The sequence below is a fragment of the Triturus cristatus genome, chromosome 1_2 (assembly GCF_964204655.1).
Source record: "Triturus cristatus chromosome 1_2, aTriCri1.1, whole genome shotgun sequence".
Lineage (NCBI taxonomy): Eukaryota > Metazoa > Chordata > Amphibia > Caudata > Salamandridae > Triturus > Triturus cristatus.
The window spans coordinates 879,630,091-879,651,664 of NC_140580.1; the positions used below are offsets into that span (position 1 = coordinate 879,630,091).

General features: G+C 47.3%; 1 protein-coding gene across 2 annotated transcripts in view; it reads right to left on the minus strand.

Annotated features, from left to right (window-relative positions):
- PRKCZ (protein kinase C zeta) overlaps nucleotides 1-21,574 on the minus strand; it is an 820,696-nt gene that overhangs the window by 184,587 nt on the left and 614,535 nt on the right. For both annotated transcript variants that reach the window (XM_085609332.1, XM_085609338.1), the window contains one exon: nucleotides 7,810-7,891. In XM_085609332.1, the coding sequence (XP_085465458.1) occupies nucleotides 7,810-7,891 (82 nt within the window). The remainder of the gene's footprint in view (nucleotides 1-7,809; nucleotides 7,892-21,574) is intronic.

Genomic DNA, 21,574 nt, shown 5'->3' on the forward strand with positions numbered 1-21,574 from the left:
TCTCCAGCGTGCTGGCCTCGGCCCCAAGCTAGTAGCCTACACCCGCCTTCTGTACACTAAACTCACTTCCCGAATCCGCATTGGGCGTCGTATTTCTTCGGCATTCACAATACACAGGGGTACCAGACAGGGCTGCCCCCTCTCGCCCCTATTATTCGCGCTGGCTGTGGAGCCCCTGGCTGTCCGTCTCCGTGGGGAGGGGCAGGACTGGGGCATACCGCTCGCGGACACCACACACTGTGTCTCACTGTATGCCGACGATCTCCTCCTGTACATACGGGACATCACCGCGGATCTCACCTCACTCGGGCTCATCTTGACCGAGTTCGCAGAGGCTTCAGGCTTAAAGGTGAACTGGGAGAAATCTGTAGTGTACCCCCTACACCCCGACTCTGCCCCTCGGGAGGTATGGATTGGTGATCGGAGACTCAATTGGACGGCGGAAGCCCCTCGCTATCTAGGGATTCGCCTATATCACTCACCCACTGACATCTTCGAGGGTAACTATCGTAGGACACTTGCCTCCATACGTTCCACTATCGGATTCTGGCGGAACCTTCCGCTGGCCCCGATTGGCCGCGTAGCCCTAGCGAAAATGATTTTGGTCCCGCGCCTACTCTATTATTTCACTAATCTTCCAGTGATACCGCCTCGCTCTTTCTTCAAAGATTTGGACACTCTTCTTGGATCCCTAATATGGGGCAAGGGGCGACATAGAATCGCACTGGCAAAACTGAAATTACCCACAACACAAGGAGGCCTTGGAGCCCCCTCGTTCGAAGCCTATTTCCTAGCGGCGCAGCTCCAATGGCTCTCCTATTGGACAGCTGACAGGCACACGTCCGAAACATACACGACCACGGGTCGGTTAACGACACCGGAATTGTGCCGTCTACTTGTGCCAGGTACCCGCCCAGCGGAGGCCTACCCCCTCCAGGTGGAGGTGGCCCGGGGATGTATCCGACGCATACACCGACTCGCACCGGACAGGCCCCCGTATTCACCATTGCTTCCACTAGTGGGCTGGCCCAAAAACACCCAGTTCTTTACCCCCGTCCTGCTACGGGAGTGGACATCTAGGGAGGTCACCGAGGCAGACATACTGTTCGCGGAGGGACACCTTCGGCCCTTCCAGCAACTCATTGATGACTATGATCTCCCCCCAGGGCAATTCTTGAGGCATCGTCAGCTCCTCAGCCATTTCCGACCATACTATGATCTCACACTAGGGGAGCCCCCCACACATCCAGTCCTCCACATGATACTGCGAATGGGACGGGGCCGTCATCTCACCACCTGGCTGTACAAGTCCATCCGGGAGTTAACACCCCCATCGCTGACCCCCTTACGGACCCTTTGGGAGGAGGAGGTGGGACGGGCGTTTCACGACACTGAGTGGGAAAGGGCACTCGAATTCCCCAAAAAGGTGTCTAGGAATGCCCGTTTCAAAAACATACAATATTACATTCTACATAGGGCCTACTTGACCCCAGCACGCCTGCAGCGTTTTTATCCCGCTACGGTCTTCCTCTGCCCCCGCTGTCAGGCGCAAGACGCAGATTTTCTCCATATGTTTTGGTCGTGCCCGGATATTCAGACTTACTGGTCGACTATCCACGAAACCCTCCGAGATCTCACGGGGTTGCCTCATCTAGATACATGGGAGTACTGCGCACTGGGAATAATGGGCCGGAAGACACGGCACAAAGTGCCCATACGATTTGTCTCCTTAGCACACCTCCTGGCTAAACGATGCATAGCGATGCATTGGCGTTCCCCCACGGGCCCCCCGCTGGCGGCATGGAGGGGGGCGGTGCTCAAGTGGTCCGCGGCTGAGGAGGATGCCCTGCGAGAGGAGGAAGCGAAGGGCATACGTAAAACCCCGATTTCCCTGGAGTGGGCGCTATTGATGCATCAGTTTAAACAGCCCCAGCCCCTAGCTGACCAGGGCGCGACCGCGACCATCCCTACTGCCACGCAGCCTTACGCGACACAACCCCACTCGGATAATGCTCCCCCTAATGCCCCACGCCCACCCTAGAGTGACCACGTTCCTATCCCCGCTACTCCGGGGCCTGCACCTATGTCGTATGTCCGCCTGCATAGTCGTACCCCGACCAGGGGTTCCCACTGCGTCGTCTCACCAGTTACCTAACGGACCACATGTGAGATGGTCCGGCTGCCCTATCCTTGATAGTCCATGACTGCCCCTAGTTTACTCTCCCCCTCCCTGGTTTGTTTATTCATATGGCAAATACCTGTTACATTGCATATAATTGCAGTAAAGTTATTTCTACATGTCAAGATGGGTATCACCTGACTGGAACAATGTACTTAATGACGCCACACTCCAATACTGATATGTAACAACTGTACTAACAAATGCCAATAAAAACAAGTTTAAAAAAAATGAAAAGTTTTATACACCCACAGCCACGACTACAATAGCAGACAACTTGGCTTTTCTTAGAGACATACAGATGCCTACACTGGCTCCGGAAGAGGCACAAGCTCTGGAGGCGGAATTGACTCCGGACGAGCTCGCACTAGCAATCGGCGCATTGCATACAGGAAAGGCGCTGGGTCCTAATGGTATCCCGGTAGAATTCTACAAGAGGGCGGCTGATCAACTCATACCGCATATGTACAACGATGGTTTGGAGAGGGGGGTGCTCCCCAGGGATCAACGCCTTGCAACGATAGTAGCAATACATAAGCCGAGCAAACCAGCATATGAATGCACGTCGTATAGGCCTATTTCCCTGATTAACGCAGAAGCAAAAATACTAGCAAAGGTTATTGCCCTGAGATTGCAGCCTTATCTCACGACACTGATCCACCCGGACCAATCTGGGTTCATGCCGAATCGCAACACGGCGCTTAATTTAAGAAGATTACATAGTGTCATTGCGCGCAAATCAACTATTGAGAAAGAAGCGGTCATCCTGTCCCTGGATGCACGTATGGCATTCGATCTCGTAGAGTGGCCCTTCCTTTTTACGGTCCTTCAACACCTAGGGTTCGGTCCAAACTTCTGTGCTTGGATACAATTATTATACACAAAACCCTCTGGCACAGGTGGTAGTAAACGGACGTATTTCGGTAGACTTCCTGCTAGGCAGAGGGACACGTCAGGGGTGTCCCCTATTGCCACTCCTATGGCCAATGGAGCCAATGGCAGCGTGGATCCGGCAGGATCCAGTAATCCGTGGGCTACGGTGGACCATGAGATGGGAGGACCGCATTTCGCTATATGCGGATGATGTTTTGTTATATCTGGCATCCCCAGCACACTCCAATTACCTTCCAGCCCCCTACCCCCAAGTCCATGTGACATTCAAATCCCCGGCAAAACGCCCTCAACAATTAACTAAGAACTAAATAAACTGTTCAATGGACAACGATATCTACTTTGGAGTGTCTGTGGAGCGTGAAAACACTAGGGCTCAACCTTCCTGTGGCCTATGCCATCATCGGAGGACTCAGCATCCAGCCCAGTCAAATCAAATCAGCTTACCTCGGAGATGCCCAGGTGCACCAATCGTCCAGGTCTGCAGGTGTGCACCTGTGGAGCCCAGACAAGTATATCCTACAAGCCATCTGCTGATCATGGAGTCATTTTCGGACCCTGGGAAGCACTAGTTGTCGAGAACACAGAGCTGTCTGTGTCCGAGTCAGAGTCCGATGAGCGATCTGATCGCAAAGGAATTGGTGCTGTGCTGCAAGGCCTCTTTCACCGCCTGGTCTTGTCCAACCACTACCTGGAAGGTCGGTTTTTAACAGATCTCTGATTCGTTGTCAATGTCGGGGCATCACTCATTCTGCAACAGTCAAGTTCTCAGAAGGGTCCTGAGCCCTTAGCATGCAGCCAGGTTCACACGTCTTCTGGGTTGGAGAAAATGTGGGTCAGCTTGCCATAAACTACCCTGAGTTGCACTGGAAGGAGAAGTGCATATTTGAGTTTCAACTCTCCAAGGCATTGTTTAACCTTCACGTAGGAGCCAAGGAGACGCTGCACTTACGCTGTAAAACCAGGGTACGCAGTGATCACAGTGTTCTCAAAGTGCAAGGGACCCTTCACTCGAAATTGATGAAGCACCAAGTCACGGTCTCGATAATTGAAAATCGGGCAATGATGGTCTGCGGGGAAGACCCTGGGAGGGGGCGGCCTGCCTGGGACCTGATGTGCTCTCTTCAAGGAGAAGAATTCAGGCACTTTGCCTGCCAACACAGATTCCTTCAGCCAGGTTTCGAGAAATCTCTCCATTCCGGGGTTCTCCGACTGTTCAGGGAAGCCCAGCAGGCAGATATTATTGCGTCTAGAGCGCCCTTCTATGCTCTGCGGTGTAACGCAGCCACCTCTTCACTTATTTTCAATTACACCTGCAACTGCTGTACCATGGGTCTCAAGGCAGTTAGTGTAGAGTCTACTTTGTCCACCCGGTCAGCCAGCTTCCAAAGATCTGCCCTTAGTAGATTCACATCTAAAGAGACAGATTCAATCTCGGTCTCCAACGAAGTTTTAGTGCCCAGGATCAAATGAATCACTTCTTAAAATGAATGCCTCAAGGCGACTCAGGTTGTCTAGGGCACTGTCTGCAGGGGTAGAGGGTGGCGCTGGGCCACTAAGTTCCTGTGGCACAGGCTTAGCAGGCCTAGGCTTCACCATCATTGTATTTTGCAGTGTGGCCCCTTAAGTGCAATCAAAAACACAGCTGGCGCTTAGGCTCCCTACATCTTCCAATGAAGCACACCCACAATCCAATGGCAGAAGGAGCAGGAGGCGGGCTCCGACCCGCTTCACCATCATTGTATTGTGCAGTTTGGCCCCTTTAGTGCAATTAAAAAAACAGCGGACACTTCGGCTCCCTACATCTTCCAATGAAGCACACCCACAATCCATTGCAGGAGGCAGGCTCCGACACGAATAACCAGTGCTCAGGCTCAGGACGACATCAGCATCTGGTAAGGCCTATAGCACCAAGCCCTGTAACAAACACTGTCTACTTTCAGCTGAGGATTTTGATCTGAGTGCCTCCAGTCGTTGCCAATGTCAATGGCCCCCAGAAAGGAGTGATCAATCCCCAGGGGGAGCAGGCATTGCAGGGGGCAATCGGCATCCAAGAGAACAGCAATACGCTGCGCTGCCTTGAGTTTATATAGGACGGCAGCAGTTTTAACTCATCAGTCCGCCCACAAGCACTTCCGGTCAAGTCAGGGCCTTCAAATGTGCGAGGAGCTGTTGGGCCAGGAAATCGACCAGTTTCCACAATGTACAGGGCCAAGTGGACAAACAGTGAGCAGTCACTGGGCAGCAGGACGTCCATCTGGCAGGATGCAATTTACAGAGGGCCAGGAGCGTGGGTCAGTGCTGCCAGAGACTCTCCACCACTTCCACATGCTGCCACACATCAAGGTTGCATTTCTACGCTTCTGATGCACCAGCCAGTCAGGCTGTAAGCAGTAATACACGCTCTTGTGTGGGACAATTGCCCTTAGGCCTGCCCACCTTTACCACTGCACGGGCCAAAGCTCCTGTACCACACAGGCAGGTCTGAGTTGGCGCCGCCGCTTCCCACCACGCAGTGTCCCATACAAGCCCAGACGGGTTGGGGGAGTCCGCTCGCTGCCACATGCCCTTGTGAGTCCTGTCGGAGTCTGGGCTATGGTCAGCAAGTAATCACACTCACAGAGTGTCAAAATACCCTCCAAGGTGTCCCAGGTAAGGTAGGGTGGTTCGTTTGTCCACACGTCAGGTTCCTCTGGTCACAGTCCCGATACAGCAATCGGACTGCCTGCTAAAGGCCCCACTTCAGGCCACACCCTCTGAAGTCGAACAGAGGCAACGCGACATTCCCACCTCCTCAGTGTGCGTCCTCTGGGCAAGCGGTCACCATAAATGAACAATTTTACGGCAGGTAGGAGAGGTTTAAAAAAGGATCATGCTTAGCCGGCTTTGGGGCTTGTTAGAGTGCGTCCGATGCAGCTGCAATCTTGGCCACTCCCCATGCAAAAAATACCTTGGGGTGTACCAAGGATAATACCTTTAATAATGGGTACATTAGGTACAATTAAAACCGAAAAATTGGGATGATATATAGGTTTAATGAATGACCCGACCACCTGTCTTTAAGCCAACATGTTTCTGCCCACAACATTGCCAGTACTGGTCAGGGGCATTCGTCATGGCCAAAGGGATCCCTATCGCTACTGCTTACCCTAAGTAAGTGAGTGTACTGTGCAGAATTTTAATCTGAGTCCTACCTTGACAACCCTGGAAAACAGGGTTCCCTGACTCCGGGGAGCTAGAGCTTCATGGTATGGGAAGAAGCAGATATCCTCTGTGGTCACACATTCTTCAAGAGATATACCCGCCAATGATCAGCTGGGTAATTAGGACAATTTATGTCTTCTGCGGGTACTAGCAATATTGTGGACAGAAACATGTTCGCTTAAAGACAAATGGTTGGGTCGCGATACAGCAATGGGACTGACTGCTAAAGGCCCCACTCCAGTCCCCACCCTCTGAAGTTGAACAGAGGTAACGCACCCTTGCCACCTCCTCAGTGTGCGTCCTCTGGGCAAGCGGTCACCATAAAAAAACAATTTTACGGCTGAAAGGAGATGTTTAATAAAGGATCATGCGTGGCCGGCTTTAGAGCTTGTTAGAGTGCGTCCGATGCAGCTGCAATATTGGCCACTCCCCATGCAAAAAATACCTTGGGGTGTACCAAGGATAATACCTTTAATAATGGGTACATTAGGTACAACTAAAACCAAAAATTTGGGACGACATATAGATTCAATGACTGACCCGACCACCTGTCTTTAAGCCAACATGTTTCTGCCCACAACATTGCCAGTACTGGTCAGGGGCATTTGTCACGGCCAAAGGGAGCTTCCTATCGCTACTCCTTACCCTAAGTAAGTGAGTGTACTGTGCATGATTTTACTCTGTGAGTCCTACCTTGACAACCCAGGAAAACAGGGTTCCCTGACTCCAGGGAGCTAGAGCTTCATGGTATGGGAAGAAGCAGATATCCTCTGTAGCGACACATTCTTCAAGAGGTATACCCACCAATGAGCAGCTGGGTGATTAGGACGATGTATGTCTTCTGCGGGTACTAGCAATATTGTGGGCAGAAACATGTTAGCTTAAAGACAAATGGTTGGGTCACTGAACCTATATACCATCCTGATTTTTTGTTTTTTGTTGTACCTGAGGTACCCATTATTAAAGGTATTATCCTGGGTTTGCTTTAAGGTATTTTTAGCATATCTGGCTCCTGTCTTTTCCGGTTAGCATTCATTAAGAAATCCCTCTTGTTGAGGTTGAGTCCACCCTGGTAGAACCATCTTACCAGGATAAGATGAGGTCGCCGATGAGGAAGCATGCCACAACTAGAGGGTGAGGCTTCCTCATCCAATCGAATTGGAGCTCCGGGCTCATGATATATTTCGTTGTGATCCAAAATAGGATTTTCTGTGAGGGTCTTTAAAATATTAATTTGGTAGGTTCCAAAATAGACTTTTTACAGTTGGCAAACACACTTTCATGTGTTTATTTTATTTCTTACAGAGAAGATACACATTATAAAACACGTCTTTCAGTGGATTCGTTGTTTATTAAAAGACAGAGACGACAGAGATTTTAAGGCCTCAAAAAACACCCGAAGAACTATATTTAAATCTGCTAAAGTTTAAAAGTTACCCTGCTAAAAAAAAAGTACAAACAACTTAATTCAATGATTGACAAACATATCCGGTACCAACTTATCCATTCTAAGATAACATTATAAAATAACCTACCCTCATCTGTGTCATCCGAGGCAAGCTCAGCTTCATCGTTTTTATCGTTTCCTTGAGACTCTTGGGTAGGCATGACCGAATCCTGAAAAAATGCACATGCTATCAAATAGTGGACAATATAGTGTTATACAAAGTAATAATTGCAACATGTGGCAAAAAAGAAAGTGAATGACGATCATGGATTACTGTCTACTGTAACAAAAAATTGGAAAAGGTGCTGCAGAAGCCACTTCATATGGAAAATGGTAGCATCTTTACCTTAGTGCTAACATCAGCATTTGCTCCATGGTGTAGAGGTAAGGACTAGGAACAGGCCTGTCTAACCTCTGACCACCACCCCACCAGAAGGGGGCATGTTGCAGTCAACTAATGTTGAAGGATGAGCAGTGAACAGGGAAAAAACATCTGGGCACATAAGAAAGCTGGAACAAGGCATCAAAGTGTATGCATGCACAGATCATCAAAACTCTGCTTGCTTGAAAAAATTAACACCTTTCAAACTTAAAACAAATAAAACAGCTGGGGGTATTCCCGAAGGTAACTTACACTTGGGAGTAAGTTGCAAGTGTAAGTTTACTCTTACATTTTTGACTACCTTTCCTACTTATGGCTTTTCATCATTTACAAGTGTAAAGTTACTCAAAAGTGTAGACATGCATATCTCCTCCCCAAATTTGCCAGTGTACTTTACTACTGCCCCAATGGCATAGATCTACCTGTGGTGAAGTATAAGGAAAAGTAGAAAAAAAGTTTATTAATCCTGAAAACAAATTGCACTTTTTGAATGTTACGTACTAATGTAAATTAATGTAAAAAGAAAGGAGAGGTGGCGGTGGAGATTAACAATTGTAGATTTGTGAACTGCACTTTGTAGTACAAAAGTAGTAACTACTGTACATACTACAAAGTACAGTTTGTGAATCAGGCCCACAATCAGAACGAGGTTTGAGGCAAAAAAGGAAAAAGTATAATCTACAATTTTCAAGACTTGAAAAGCAAAAACAAATACCAACAATAATCCTATAAATTACAACTAACACCATTATTACAATTCTTCCAAACAACTCCGGTAAAATTAAAATAAAAAAGCATCTTAAAAAAAATACATTAAAAAAAACAGTTTTGGGAACTCTATCAATTTAAATCCCCAAACTACCACAGACTTAAAGAAAATTCAGTTGAGCTTGGTCGTTTGAATTACCATGCACTGCACTACTACCTAAACATTTGCCAAGAATGAACAAATTATGATGATTTCCAAGCCTTTGCTGTACTAAGAGATTTAAAATGTACTTCAAAATAATTTTGGCTGTGTGATGTTTGGGGTCCTGTGGCAGACCTCAAGGCACCTTCGATTTTACTCAGCACCTGCCTGATTAAGAATAAGCAATGGTGAGGAGAAGTTTAAAAGAATAAGTTTCTCACCATATGGTGACACTTTCTCAGGTGGATAGTCTATGCAACAGTATATTCCTCACATTCTGAATCTCCCCAAGAGGCACACTGGATATGGAATCCCTTTCAATAGCTCCTGTGTGCTGACAGATGGTGCAATCAAGCTCCACTGAGACTCTGCCCTGCCTCCAGATGTGAGGCAGGGAGCAGCACAAGATGCCACCTATCTGTGATGCGATGCCTTCTGTTTAATAATTAGGCCATCTCGCACCCAAGAATACAGAGAATAGTTAACAGGACTGATCCCTCACTGGCAGTGTGTAAAATCTACTTTTGAAATCTTACTAATATATGAAAGACCCCTCCACAGAATAGTGAGGTGGGCAAGTGGTGGGGAATCTGTGGTTACATAGAGTATCCAGCAGAAAGAGCATTACCGAAGTCAAGTACCTTATTTGTCTTATGGGTTCTTCTAACCACAGATTCCTAAACTTGTGAATTTGTACCACAGCAATACCTCCACCAAGAAAGTGTGCCTGGGGGTTGGACTTTATGCCTCAAAGTCCTTCAGGACCAAGTGGGCAAAATGATTCCCTCTGCAGATTTTGGAACTGATGAAGTAGTGCTTGGTCGACGTATGGGCAGATGTCCATGTTGCAGCATGGCAGAAGCCCAGAAACGGAACTCCACAAGCTAAATCAATAGTTGCACCTTTGCTCTGGTGGAATTATCCTCATGGCCCATTGTGGATCATTTTAGACTATAGTATAGTTTGATGCAGAAGACAATATATCATGGTCTGTTAATTGACTGGCTTTCCTTCCTCTGCACCAGTTAACCCAACAAACAGCTGACAATCCACCAATCTCCACAGTCTTATCAATGAAGACACTAGGGGCAAGGTATTCAACCAGTTCAGCCTGTCATCCTCGTTGGAGAGATATCGGTACGAAAATAACATAGGACACGTGATGGACTGCCCCACGTGGAAAGGTAACACTGCTTTCAAACGAAAGGATGGACATGCCCTTTGACTAGTTTGTCAGGAAAACGAGTAATATATGGAAGATGAATTGACATGGTCTACAGCTCAAGTATAGTACATACAGAAGTTAGAGGAATGAGAAACAGTCTTCAGATTTTAGAGTCTCAGGATACAACTGTGAAGAGGCCTGAAAAGAGCCAACATCAAGAACACTTAAGCCAAATTGAGGATCAACTGCGATAAAATGAAGGGGGCTAAAAAAATGTATGTCAAAGCCCTTTTAGAAAACGCTGCATAAAGGTTGATTTAAATAATGAAGGCTAATCGGACAAACTAGGGAAGACCATAAGGGCTGTTATGTAACCTCAACAGTTCCCAGAGCAAAGCCTTGCCAGGCCAAAGATAGCATGAACAAATGTGTATCAGATAATCTAGCTTGTAGAGGGTCAACCTGCATCTCTTCACAACAAACACCACAGATGGTAGATCAAAGTCACTCTCCACACATGAAAGTGGATATTTTGGAATATTGGATGCATCACTCTGCCTTGCTTCTAGGGGACCAGGTCCTCCCAAACACGAAGCAGATGTGTAAGGCATACGATTCACACAAAGAAGGGGGGAGAAGTTGCATTCCTCCCCGACCTCCCCAGTCACAATCTTTTACACACAAACGAGAGGTAGGAATGTGTATTATGGTTCTGTGAGAAAAGACTGCCCTCACTCACAAACTGAGATGCTTCATTATCGGGCTTGCTAACTGACACTCCTGCGCAGACCAACGCCTGGCTGGAGCAAAAGGGAAGGGAAGACAATACAAACATAAAATAGTGGGATCACCAAAGAAGTGTGCAGTTTGTGAGAGTTAAAACTAGCTTGGATGTGTCTGTGGTACTATTTTTTTCTTGGACCACCCAGCCAGGGTTAAAAATGTGAAGGATGGTGGTGAGAGGAGAAAGTTAGGATAATTTCACCCCTCCTTACTGCAAAAGTGTTGACATGTTTCTGCCAAGTGGACTGTGCCCTTAGTGTTGGGTCACTCCAGCATTCATCAGGACCATCAGGACCCCAATCAAAATACCCTCCAGTCCTAATTAAGGATATTTCTGGGTAGTTCCCTTCTAGATCAGGGTTTTGTAACTCACACTTTCGAGCAATCAAGTTCCGTCAGTCAGTAGACTTGAAATGGGGAGAGAGTATGAGCGGCTCCCTGTAGTCACACATTCGTCAAGGTGAGACCACTGCCTAGCATTTGCCCTCCTCTTCGGCGTGAAAGTCGGGGTCAGCAGTTCAGAGTTCCAGACCCTCATGGCCCAATCATGGGCCACCAGAATCGGCTCTGCTCGGTTTGCATGACATTCTTCAGGACCTGTGGGATATGGGGCATATGAGTAGAACGGTATAAAAAGCTAGAGTACCACCAAAAGTGAAACACCTATCCTTGAGTTGCTTGTAAAGGAAACGCCAATGTGCAAGCAGCAGAAGAATGCATATTCTCGGAGGTAGAGTAAAGGTCTACTGTAGGTTACCCCACCTAGCAGAAGACAGCACAAGCATCCTCTGGTTCCAGATGCCACTCGTGATCAGCAAGATGACACCGGATGAGTTCATCTGTCGTAATATTGAGGGATCCAGCTAGGTCATTGACTGGGATAGTCAAAGATAGCAATTTAAGTGACTACCAGCACCACAGCATCTAGAATGAGGGCAGGAAGCCCACCCTGCTGGTTGCAGTATCACATGGCAGTTTTGTTGTCCGTCAGCACAAGGCCTGACTTGTCTTTGATGGAATGTAGATGAAGATTTATGTGGCCAGGCTGTTCCAATTAAGACCAGAGACCTCTGATGTTCACCTCATCTTGTTCAGTAATCCTAAATCCCCCACCACTGTAAGGTTCAGAACAAGGCAAGCGAGTAGCCTGCTGCATATCACATTGATGTCTGGCATCCAGCACTGGAGCTCCTGAGCCAACTCGCCGCATATGCAGAGTCTCTCTGAAAGGCATTGCCACTCCAAGTGTAATTTCCATGGAAGGGCCTTCATAGAGCCAACAGTCATGAAGGGGAGACATCATTTCCATCAAATGCGCTACAAAGCATTCCATTACAACGCAGTTGTTACAACGACCGCATTATTACAACACGAACCACTACATCGCAAGTCGTTTCAACCACTTGCTGCAGGTGGCGCGCTGGTGTTGGATTTACAATCCAACACCTTCCCTGCTGTTGTATAAACTGGAGTAAGAATAGTAAATTATACTATTCCTAAGTACAGCACACCGCCCCCCCCCCCAGCAAGTCATTGTACCGACTTGCGATGTAATGGTTTGCGTTGTAACAACGAAGTCGTTGTAACAACCGCGTTGTAATGGAATGAGTTGTAGCGCATTTGTTGCAAAGAGATATATTCGTCATGAAGCATCAACAGGATGCATAAAGCCAAGAGACCAAGCAGCTTCAAAACCATTAAGGCTGGAACGGAATCTCTTTTCCAAAGATTTGGGATTATGCCTGAATGTCACAAACTTTTATTGCAGGGGAGGGAAGGCCTTTGGGGAAACTATAGCTAGAAAACCCAAATAAAGGAAATCCTTTGCACCGGCTGAAAATGGTATTTGGTTTGCTGATGGAAAACCCCAGGATGGACAGTAATGGCACCACGGTCTTTCATGTTAAGACGATAGGCATATAAGTACAGGAACACTTGTATATTTGACCAGCAAAGATGCCCCGCAACCACAGACATTGCCTTCATAAAGACCTGAGAGGCAGGTATAAGGCCAAATAGCAGCACAGCAATTGGAAGTGGTATAATCCCATCACAAAGCAGAGATACCTCCTGTGTGACTGCTGGTCCAGCACATGAAAGTAAGTATGTGTCCTGTAGACCCAGGGAAACAGTACAGTCCTCTTAATCCAAGGCATGCAGAACCTGAGCAAATGTCATCATTGTTTAACCTCTTTTGCGGGAAGAAGGTCAAGGGGTCTAGAATCAGCCTTGGTCCTCCATGCCGTTTAGGGACCAGACACAACCAGACGTAATGCCCCAGTCTTCCTGACACCTTCAGAACCAGGTTGACAAACCTTCTGGTAAGCAAAAGAAACCATTGCAGTGTAATCCTCCGATGCTCAAGAGTAAACTGGAAGAAATGTATATGCAGAAAAGGAAGGGCAAAACCATATTGGATAACTTGAAGGATGCATTGGTCAAACGTGATGGTAAGACTGCAAGGCAGGCAATGTTGAACTGTGCTGCTTACTAGTCTCAACATGAGTCTTCCAGGGTGAACTAAAGAGGGTTGGCAGCTTTGTCTGGAGAAGAAGTGGGTAAAGAGTGCTGCTGCTGTTCTTGACATCGTCCTTTGAAACCTTCCCCGCCTCTGCCACCATGAACAGTGTGCGGGGGTTGCTGCGCAGACAGAGGGCTAACACTGGAAAGGTCTAACTGTGAAAGTAGGGGGTGGGCGGAGGAGCAACTTTAGAAAATATATTTTTCATGGGAGGGAGCAGTGAATGAATACAACATAAATCCAAGCGTGGAGGTGGAGACACACGAAGCACAGTGAGCTCATCGGTGTGCAGTGCAGCCCTTGACACTATGAACAGGAGTTGTAGGGGGGTAGGGCCTGCAGTACAGAAGGTGCTGTGCATTGCACAGCTTTGGAAACATGTTTACCCTTACCCATTCTTATAAGGACGAATGGGAAGAGCTGCAGTGATGCGGTACTGAACTAGGAGAACCGGCAAGAATCCCCCCTGAGCAGCTGTCAAACCCGGAATCAGCCCGCCTACGTCAGGTGATGCTGATCAGTCGCGCCTGATGATTCCCAGTAGGAAATTCAAGGTCACACTTGGCGTCTTTCGGCTTAGGGCATTCAACCAATGCCTGAACATTTATCTAGGACAGGGCTCCGTCCAACAGTTGTCACCACTTCAACAACCCAAAATCAAAAACACACGCCAAGTGCGTTTCATAGTCTGTCTACCTTGTTAGTGGAGAGGTGTGGTGCCAGGGCCAGGGCAGCTGACTTCGGAGCATAGCGCTCCGGTGGCGGCTCAGCTCAGCAAAGGCGCGCAACACCCATTGGGCTAACCGCCCCTCCTCCTCCCTCCTCATGTGTGTCAGCCCGGCTGAGACAGCCTCGCGGGCTGGTGTCCGTCTAATTGCAGCCGGACCCGAGTACTTCACAGGTCTTTAAAAGACCATTTACTCGTTAATGAGGCTTTTGTTGCGTTTTCGCCCCTTCTTACAGCCACTCTGCCCTGTGGCTGGAAGATTTAGCCCCCCCCCCCCCCCCCCGAAATCTTTTTCAGCCCCCCCGAAATTTGGCTCTAGTTGCCCGCCTGGCTCAGCACCATGTGACTCTGGGCAATAGCTCGTTTAATATCCACGACGACCCCCAGGGCCTTGAGACCATAAAGATGAGTAGCTCGCGCTTTACAAATACGGATTTATTTAAGTAATAAGATGAACCAGAATGATGCTTGTTTATTTAAGGCTGCTGTCACCCCACAATTAATTCAGAAAGCAGATTTGTATTAATCCCACTAGGCACGAACCTTAGCGCCATACATTTCTATACAATTTGAATACAAAAGAAAATCTAGTGAAAATAATAACAGTTTCGAAGTTGTTTGGCAAGTAAACCCACTAGGTGGCGCCAAGTCACCATTTATGAAAAACATCATAAAGGGTGAGAGAATTCTTGACAGCAGTACTGCGTCTCCACGTTCAGCATCTCACTGTACCACTTCTGCAGCAGTAAACTGGCCAGTACATGGCAAGGGAAGCCTTTTCCTACTACAAGGAGGGTGGCCATTCAAAGATAACCAATTTGGTGTGGATAAACGTCACATGGCTCCGTTACGCTCCCGCCTTCTCACAACACGTGCCCGTCGGACCAACTCATGGGTACGTAAGCCTGAAAGGGCCATCGTGAGAGGACACGTTCATGGTCATTTACCTTTCAAATAAAACCATTGTAAAGACCGTTTCCGGGTGCAGAGTACATTATTAAAAAATCTGCGAATACCAGAGCCATCTATCGGAGTGACTCAGGCGCGCAACACCCTTTAGAGTTAGACTCACAGGGCTTCAGCCCCCCCCCCCCCTCCCCCCCCTCGTATGTGGCAGCCCGGGATGAGACAGCTTCCCGGCGCACACAAAGCCGCACCCGAGCACTTCACAGGTCTTTAAAAGACCATTTGCATGTTAATGAGGCGTCGCTGTTGTTTCACCCCTTCTAAGAGCCCCTGCAGCTCCACTCTGCCTATGGCTTAAAAGATTCAGCCCCCCCCCCCGAAATTTTTTCGGGGGGGGGGGCTTCCCCGTAGTAAGTAAGCGTCCACCAGGAGTTTCAACAGAACCTGGAGTGTGCTCTGAAAATGGCACCTTAAGGTATTCATTCTATAGACAACTTCAACATGGCCCTGCCGGAGGCTGCAATGGCTTCATTTAGGTGTCGCGGTGGTAGCAAGATCGAACAGTCGAGGCTTACTCTCAAAGGATGGAGTGGGCTAGAACTAGTTCTGGAGGCACAAATATCACTCGCAATAAACAGTATCAAAGCAGCGTTATTATTGTAAGAAAAAGAAACACGACTAGGTAAATGTTCCGTAACTTTAACACGTTTTATGGCATCATCTGAATTCACACCTGGTTACTCTGTGAATTCACACCTTGTTACTCTGTAACTTCCCCATCACTCAGGACGATACCACTTTACTAGGAATCCAGTGGCAGCTATAGCAGAGCAAATGCTGTTGGTGGTTCTAAATTGCACCTTCCTCTCTCTACCTGACTCCGTTCTGTGTCCAGCCTTTACAGCGTTTCCTGGAGAGGTATTCAGGATCCGGATTGCCTGCATAGCCTTTGTCAGGCCCTGGTCACACAGTCTGGTGACCACGGACTGTGGGGAGTGGTGTCAGTCACTTGAAGGGGGCTTAAAGCCCCCTTCAGCATCGGCAGGTGGGGCATACAGGCTCTTCGGCGAAGTCAGCCACTCAGTAAGTTGGGAGGCTTTGCATCTGGAGTGTTGGAGAGAGACTCTCGGACCTCATGCTGACATCATTGTAGAAGAAGGAGCGCACCAATGGAGAACAGGCAGACGGGCCTCCCAAGATCTCCAGGCCCACTGAATGAGGGAGAGTTAGCACACTGTGGTAAAGGAAAGCAAACCCAAGGCTTTCTTCAGGTCACCAGCCTCGAAAAGAGGTTGAACCTGGCACTGCAGGAGGGCATGCAAATTGACCACATGCTCACAGCTGCATTATTGCAGAAAGGGACCCACATGGAAATGTGGAAGTGCTGGTACATGATGCTCACCCTACCACTGGGATTGCTGTAGACATTATGGGGGCTCATCAGTAAGAGCTGTAGGCACACAAGACCTCACATTGAAGACTGCATCCCCAGGAGCGATGACAGGGCTCAGGACCATGATTTCTCACTCTGATATCCAGTTGGTGGCAGCAAAAAATCTCTAGTCAGGCTGGGTAACACCCTGGAGTGCCAGCACAGATCTGTTTTTAAGCGCTAGGAGAGAGTCTGAAAGGTCCCTCTATAAGGCACAGTTAGTCTTACACACACTTGCCTTCTAGATGTGGACGAAAGCACCCACTCAAATGTTTTGTAGTGCGGAAGTAACATTTTGCCAGTTCACAGACTGGGAGTTTGGCCTGACAGCTCCGTTGTCCCAGCAGGGTGAAGAACCTCCCATACAGCTCACTAACCTCAGAACAAGCATTTGCAATGCAATAGGTCTTGCATTTATGAGAGTTTAAGCTATTGGCATTGTAAATGACAATGCCTTTTATTTATGTGTTGTTTTTAAAATAGATGAATAAAAGGTATTGTCATTTACAATGCCAATAACAAACTCTCGCAAAAACCTAAAAATTGTTGTTAATCACAATATTTTACGGTTGCAAAGAGCCGGCCTAAGCATAAAGGGAAGTATCAAACTGCATCCGCTCTTAACTCCAAGGCAGACATAGCATTCATTGTCCACTATCTGTTAATATCAAGTCCTTTGACTGCACACTGAAGCATCCCAAAGCTGCATCGTCTAAGCACTCCTGTTCAACTTTAAGTGTATGCCCCTACTAGACCAGATCATATCCTTCAACTTTACCTGTTAAAATGTCACTGACGACATACAGGCCACGGTAAACCTTGAAAAACCAAAGAGCCCAAAATCATCAGGACTTGACCATAGTCTGCATGGCACAGATGAATGGATGCTGTGTAACCATCTTAAACAGTTCCTCCAAAAATGAGATTTTAACCTGTGGGCAACGGGGAAACTTCCAACCTATAACCATAAGCACCAAGAAATTAGAGACCCCATCATCAAATGAAGAAAACAATTTCTGAATAGCCACGGATGCCAACCTTTCACTGATGCCGCTAGGAAATCAAGTGACAAGAAGCAACTGCACAATGTGTGCAAAGCAACGCATTGCCCCACACCTAGGCTAGCTGCAGAAACCACAGGCCACTTTCACCCTTGTTATGTTGTGAGAAGACAATGCAAATTAACTGTACCAAGCAACTCAAAGGTGCTCAAGAGCATTACACAAGACAAAATCCTTTGAGCGGGTGCCCAGCCCGCTTCTACATTTATTTTACCTCTTGAGGGAGCCTACCCCTCTTGCCGCCGAGAAGCAATCACCGCCGTGGCCCTGTTCGGCAAAACCGGAAGTCAGGCGCCCTTGCCCGGGACGTGGGCGGGTCCTGCTCCGGCAGGAAGAGAAACCGGCGTGCCGTGCTAACGCGGGGCTCCCAAGCTGAAGGGAGAGCCCCGCGGTGGCGGCTGGAGTGGAGAAAAGCCCCGGGTCCCAGGAGGGGGCCCGGGTGAAGAGTGCGGGCCGCCGAGGCTGCCCACGGCAGCGTGGGGCTCCCAGGAGTGCAGGGAAGCCCCGCAAGAGAAGTGCTGCCGCCGTGAGGAGGAGCCCCTGCCAGAAGAGAGCAGCCCGGTGAGTGAAGAAGGGCTGGGGGGCTCCGTGTGGGCTATTGTTGGTGCCTGATCTGAGCGGCCCCGTCTTGCAGCGGTCCGCTCCAACGGGGGTGGCATGTGATCGGAAGGGGGACAGGAGATGTGTACATCGCGTGTGTGGACGTGCGTGTTCACGTGCACGTACACAGGCTCCAATCCGCCAAAAGCCCTGCGCATGCCTATCTCCTGTCCCACTTAGGAGGCAAATCAGGAACCATAGATCTCACTGGCGACAGCGCTTTCGCGCTGCGTTCGCCAGGCGAGACCTAAAAAGTAAAGACAAATATAGGATACCCCCCTCCCCCCTCCGAGCCTACAATGGGGAGACCTACGGAATTGAAAGAATATGCTGCCCATGCTGACCAACACGTGACAAATATCCTGAACCCGAAAGACATTGGTGGGGCAGCTCAACCTCAGGGACCAATATAGAAGGCAGACAAACTGGAAGTCATCCTTACAGCTATATCATCCACCAGAGACTCTAGAACATAAAACGGACTCCATAGTAATTGCCTTGAACCTACTTTGGGATGACCGAAGAAAACTCTGCGAACTAATTGGAAAGATCGAAATCAAAACCCATTACGGAAGATCTCAGTAAACAAGTGTAAGATTTCAGAGTCTGCTACTACAAATACTGGGCAAAAAAAAAAAAGGTTCAAGTCAAGAGGAACAAAATACAGGTGCGGTTGGACTAAGCAAGAAGACAGACAAGCCCTCTATGCTGACCTACCTACCTAGAAACATGGATTGTACAAGAAATTGCCTTGAGGGATTGTCCATGTTTAATGCATTAGAAAGAGCACGCAAGTCTGCCACCTTGAGGAGCACCCTCAAAACCAGTTGCGGTAAGAGTACTACATTTGAGGGACTGCGACCTGATAGTCCAAAAGGCACAAGAGAAGGGGAACCTTATCATTGGCAACAGCATAGTAAAGGCCTTGCCTAAATTAACTCCACCAGTGCTGCAATAAACTGCATCTTTCACTGAATCGAAGACTTTAGGAAAGAGGGGTAAAATATGAACTACTCTTTCTTGCAAAACTGAAAGTAACGGTCGACAACCAAAACTCTAGTAATGGAACCCAGCTGATGTCCATTACTATTAAAACTTTTAAGTGATAAGCACCATTTATTCACAGCCTTGCATAGTTCATCCCAAAACAAGATATACTAGACTTAGAGCACGCCAGGCATATGAGCTAAGATACAAATAACTCGCCATAGGCCTCAAATCCTCATTCCTTCTCTGGTCTCAGACTTACAAGAAGCAGCAGGTTGTAGCAGTACTTAGTATATAGGAAATCCAAGACTCAAAGACATAGTTGATAGCATAATCTTAGGCTAAAAGCACACGTCCAGTACTAAAATTCATAGCCAACTGTAAAACTCCAACAGTCTCTTTAACCAAGTACAGAACATTAGGGCAAAATAAGCAAATGAGATCACTACAAAATTTTCAGAAGCAGTGCCTCCAAGAACTCTTTACGGTCCACGAAAAATAGCGCATGCCATACGATATATACGAAGTATATATGAAATATACGTACAAAAGGAATTGAAGTACAACACAAGGCAGGACCAAATGAGTACAAGAATAAATATAATAAATATTATCACCGCAAATGCCCCCAAAACAGTAGATAAAGAAACTTCAGAAGCCTTTAACAAGAAAACCTTAACCTGGATACTACAAATGACAGGTCCAGGAGTTGTCTGTGTAAAGGACTTGAAAGTAATAATAATAAAAGGAGGGTTCCACAAGACATAATGGTAATCTAAATAGGCCTGCATTATCATGGGTTGTGGAGAAGGTAGCTTGCTACAAATTTAACAGTGAAGCTGCATTTTCCAAAGTAAATCGTCTGATCTTAAAATAATTCTGAAATCCCCTTAAAAGCCAGACTTTCCCTTCAGTCCCCAATGCACATAAAATTGAACCACGTTCAAGTTTTGGATTCCTCCAACATGCATACTCTGAAATTTTCAGTTGTTGCATCAATCTTTTCCCTTCTCTGCCCAATGACCTTCTCCAACACTTGATGTGATTTTCCCTCAGTATAGAGTCATCTCGCTCTTTCAACTTTATGTTGATTTAATACCATTTCATTACATATGATAATATTTTTAAAAGCCGGTTGCAATAAGAGACTTTTTCTGACATGTAATGAATAGAAAACATAAAACCCTATTTGAAAAGCTGCATATAATCAACCAAAACATGGTTACATTCTTTAGACAACTGTAGAACATGTCAATCTGCCAACTAAAGAGATCAGGAAGAAAATTAGTTACTTACCTGTAACTGCAGTTCTCCAGTATTGGTATGTTTCATAGATTCACATGCTTGAATCAATGCCCGTCGTCGAACATAGGTTATAATGGCAATGCACCATAAGAGCCTATCTACGTCTTTTTTTTTTTTTTTTTAAAAAGGACCAAACCTGAACTATAACCAATCAGGTGATAGCACCCTCTACATCATTCCAAACAGAGACCGAGTCCCTCAAATGTTCTACAGCACGTCATGTGAAAGGAGTCTTTTTGAGCTCTACTCAATTTTTCCTAGTATATTCCAACTTTTCTACATCTACCATGTCTTAGTTTTCTAAGAAACGCCTCTTTAGATACTGCAAATCCTGTGGGAAGGAGAGGCTGCATATGGATGACCCACACAAAGACTGTCTCTATTGCCTCTACTCTCAACATCCGGTAAAGGAGTGCAAGATTTGTTGTACATTTTCTTCTAAGACATTAAGAGACAGAGAGGGAAGGCTACTTCTGTGGCTACAGAAGTCCTAATCCCAGGTCATAGGAGGAGGACAGCCATTCTTCTGACAGACCCAAAAAAAGGTCAAGATCCCCTAACCATGGGGCTTCTGAGGAGAGTACTAAGACCTTGAAGACACACCACGAAGAACACCAAATAAAGGAGAAACTTGAGCTCATCTCCTCAGGGGCGGCCTCCTCCCAACCTTCTACTCCGTCTGCAAAGAAATCGGAGCAAAAACATTCTACCTCCTCAGAACCGTCAACATCTAAAATCCTCTCAGCACGCCGTGAACGTCGATGACACTGGCGACACCGGTATCAAAGACGTCGACAACCGTCACCACCGGTAGCAACAAAGACGACAACCGCCACCACCAGTATCAACAAAGACGACGACCATCGCCACAATTTCGTTGACAAAACCTTTGTCGTTGAACTTTGACTATGGCAACGATTAATGCTCCCATCTCATTGATCAAGGTGATCTCCTCCTCTAAATTACCGTTGACATTGGTGTTGCCTTTGGCTGGTCCAACTTCAAAGAAGTTGTTGTCGACAAACACATGGTCAACAGTTAAGCGGTCGAGAATGATACAGTCGACGATAGCGC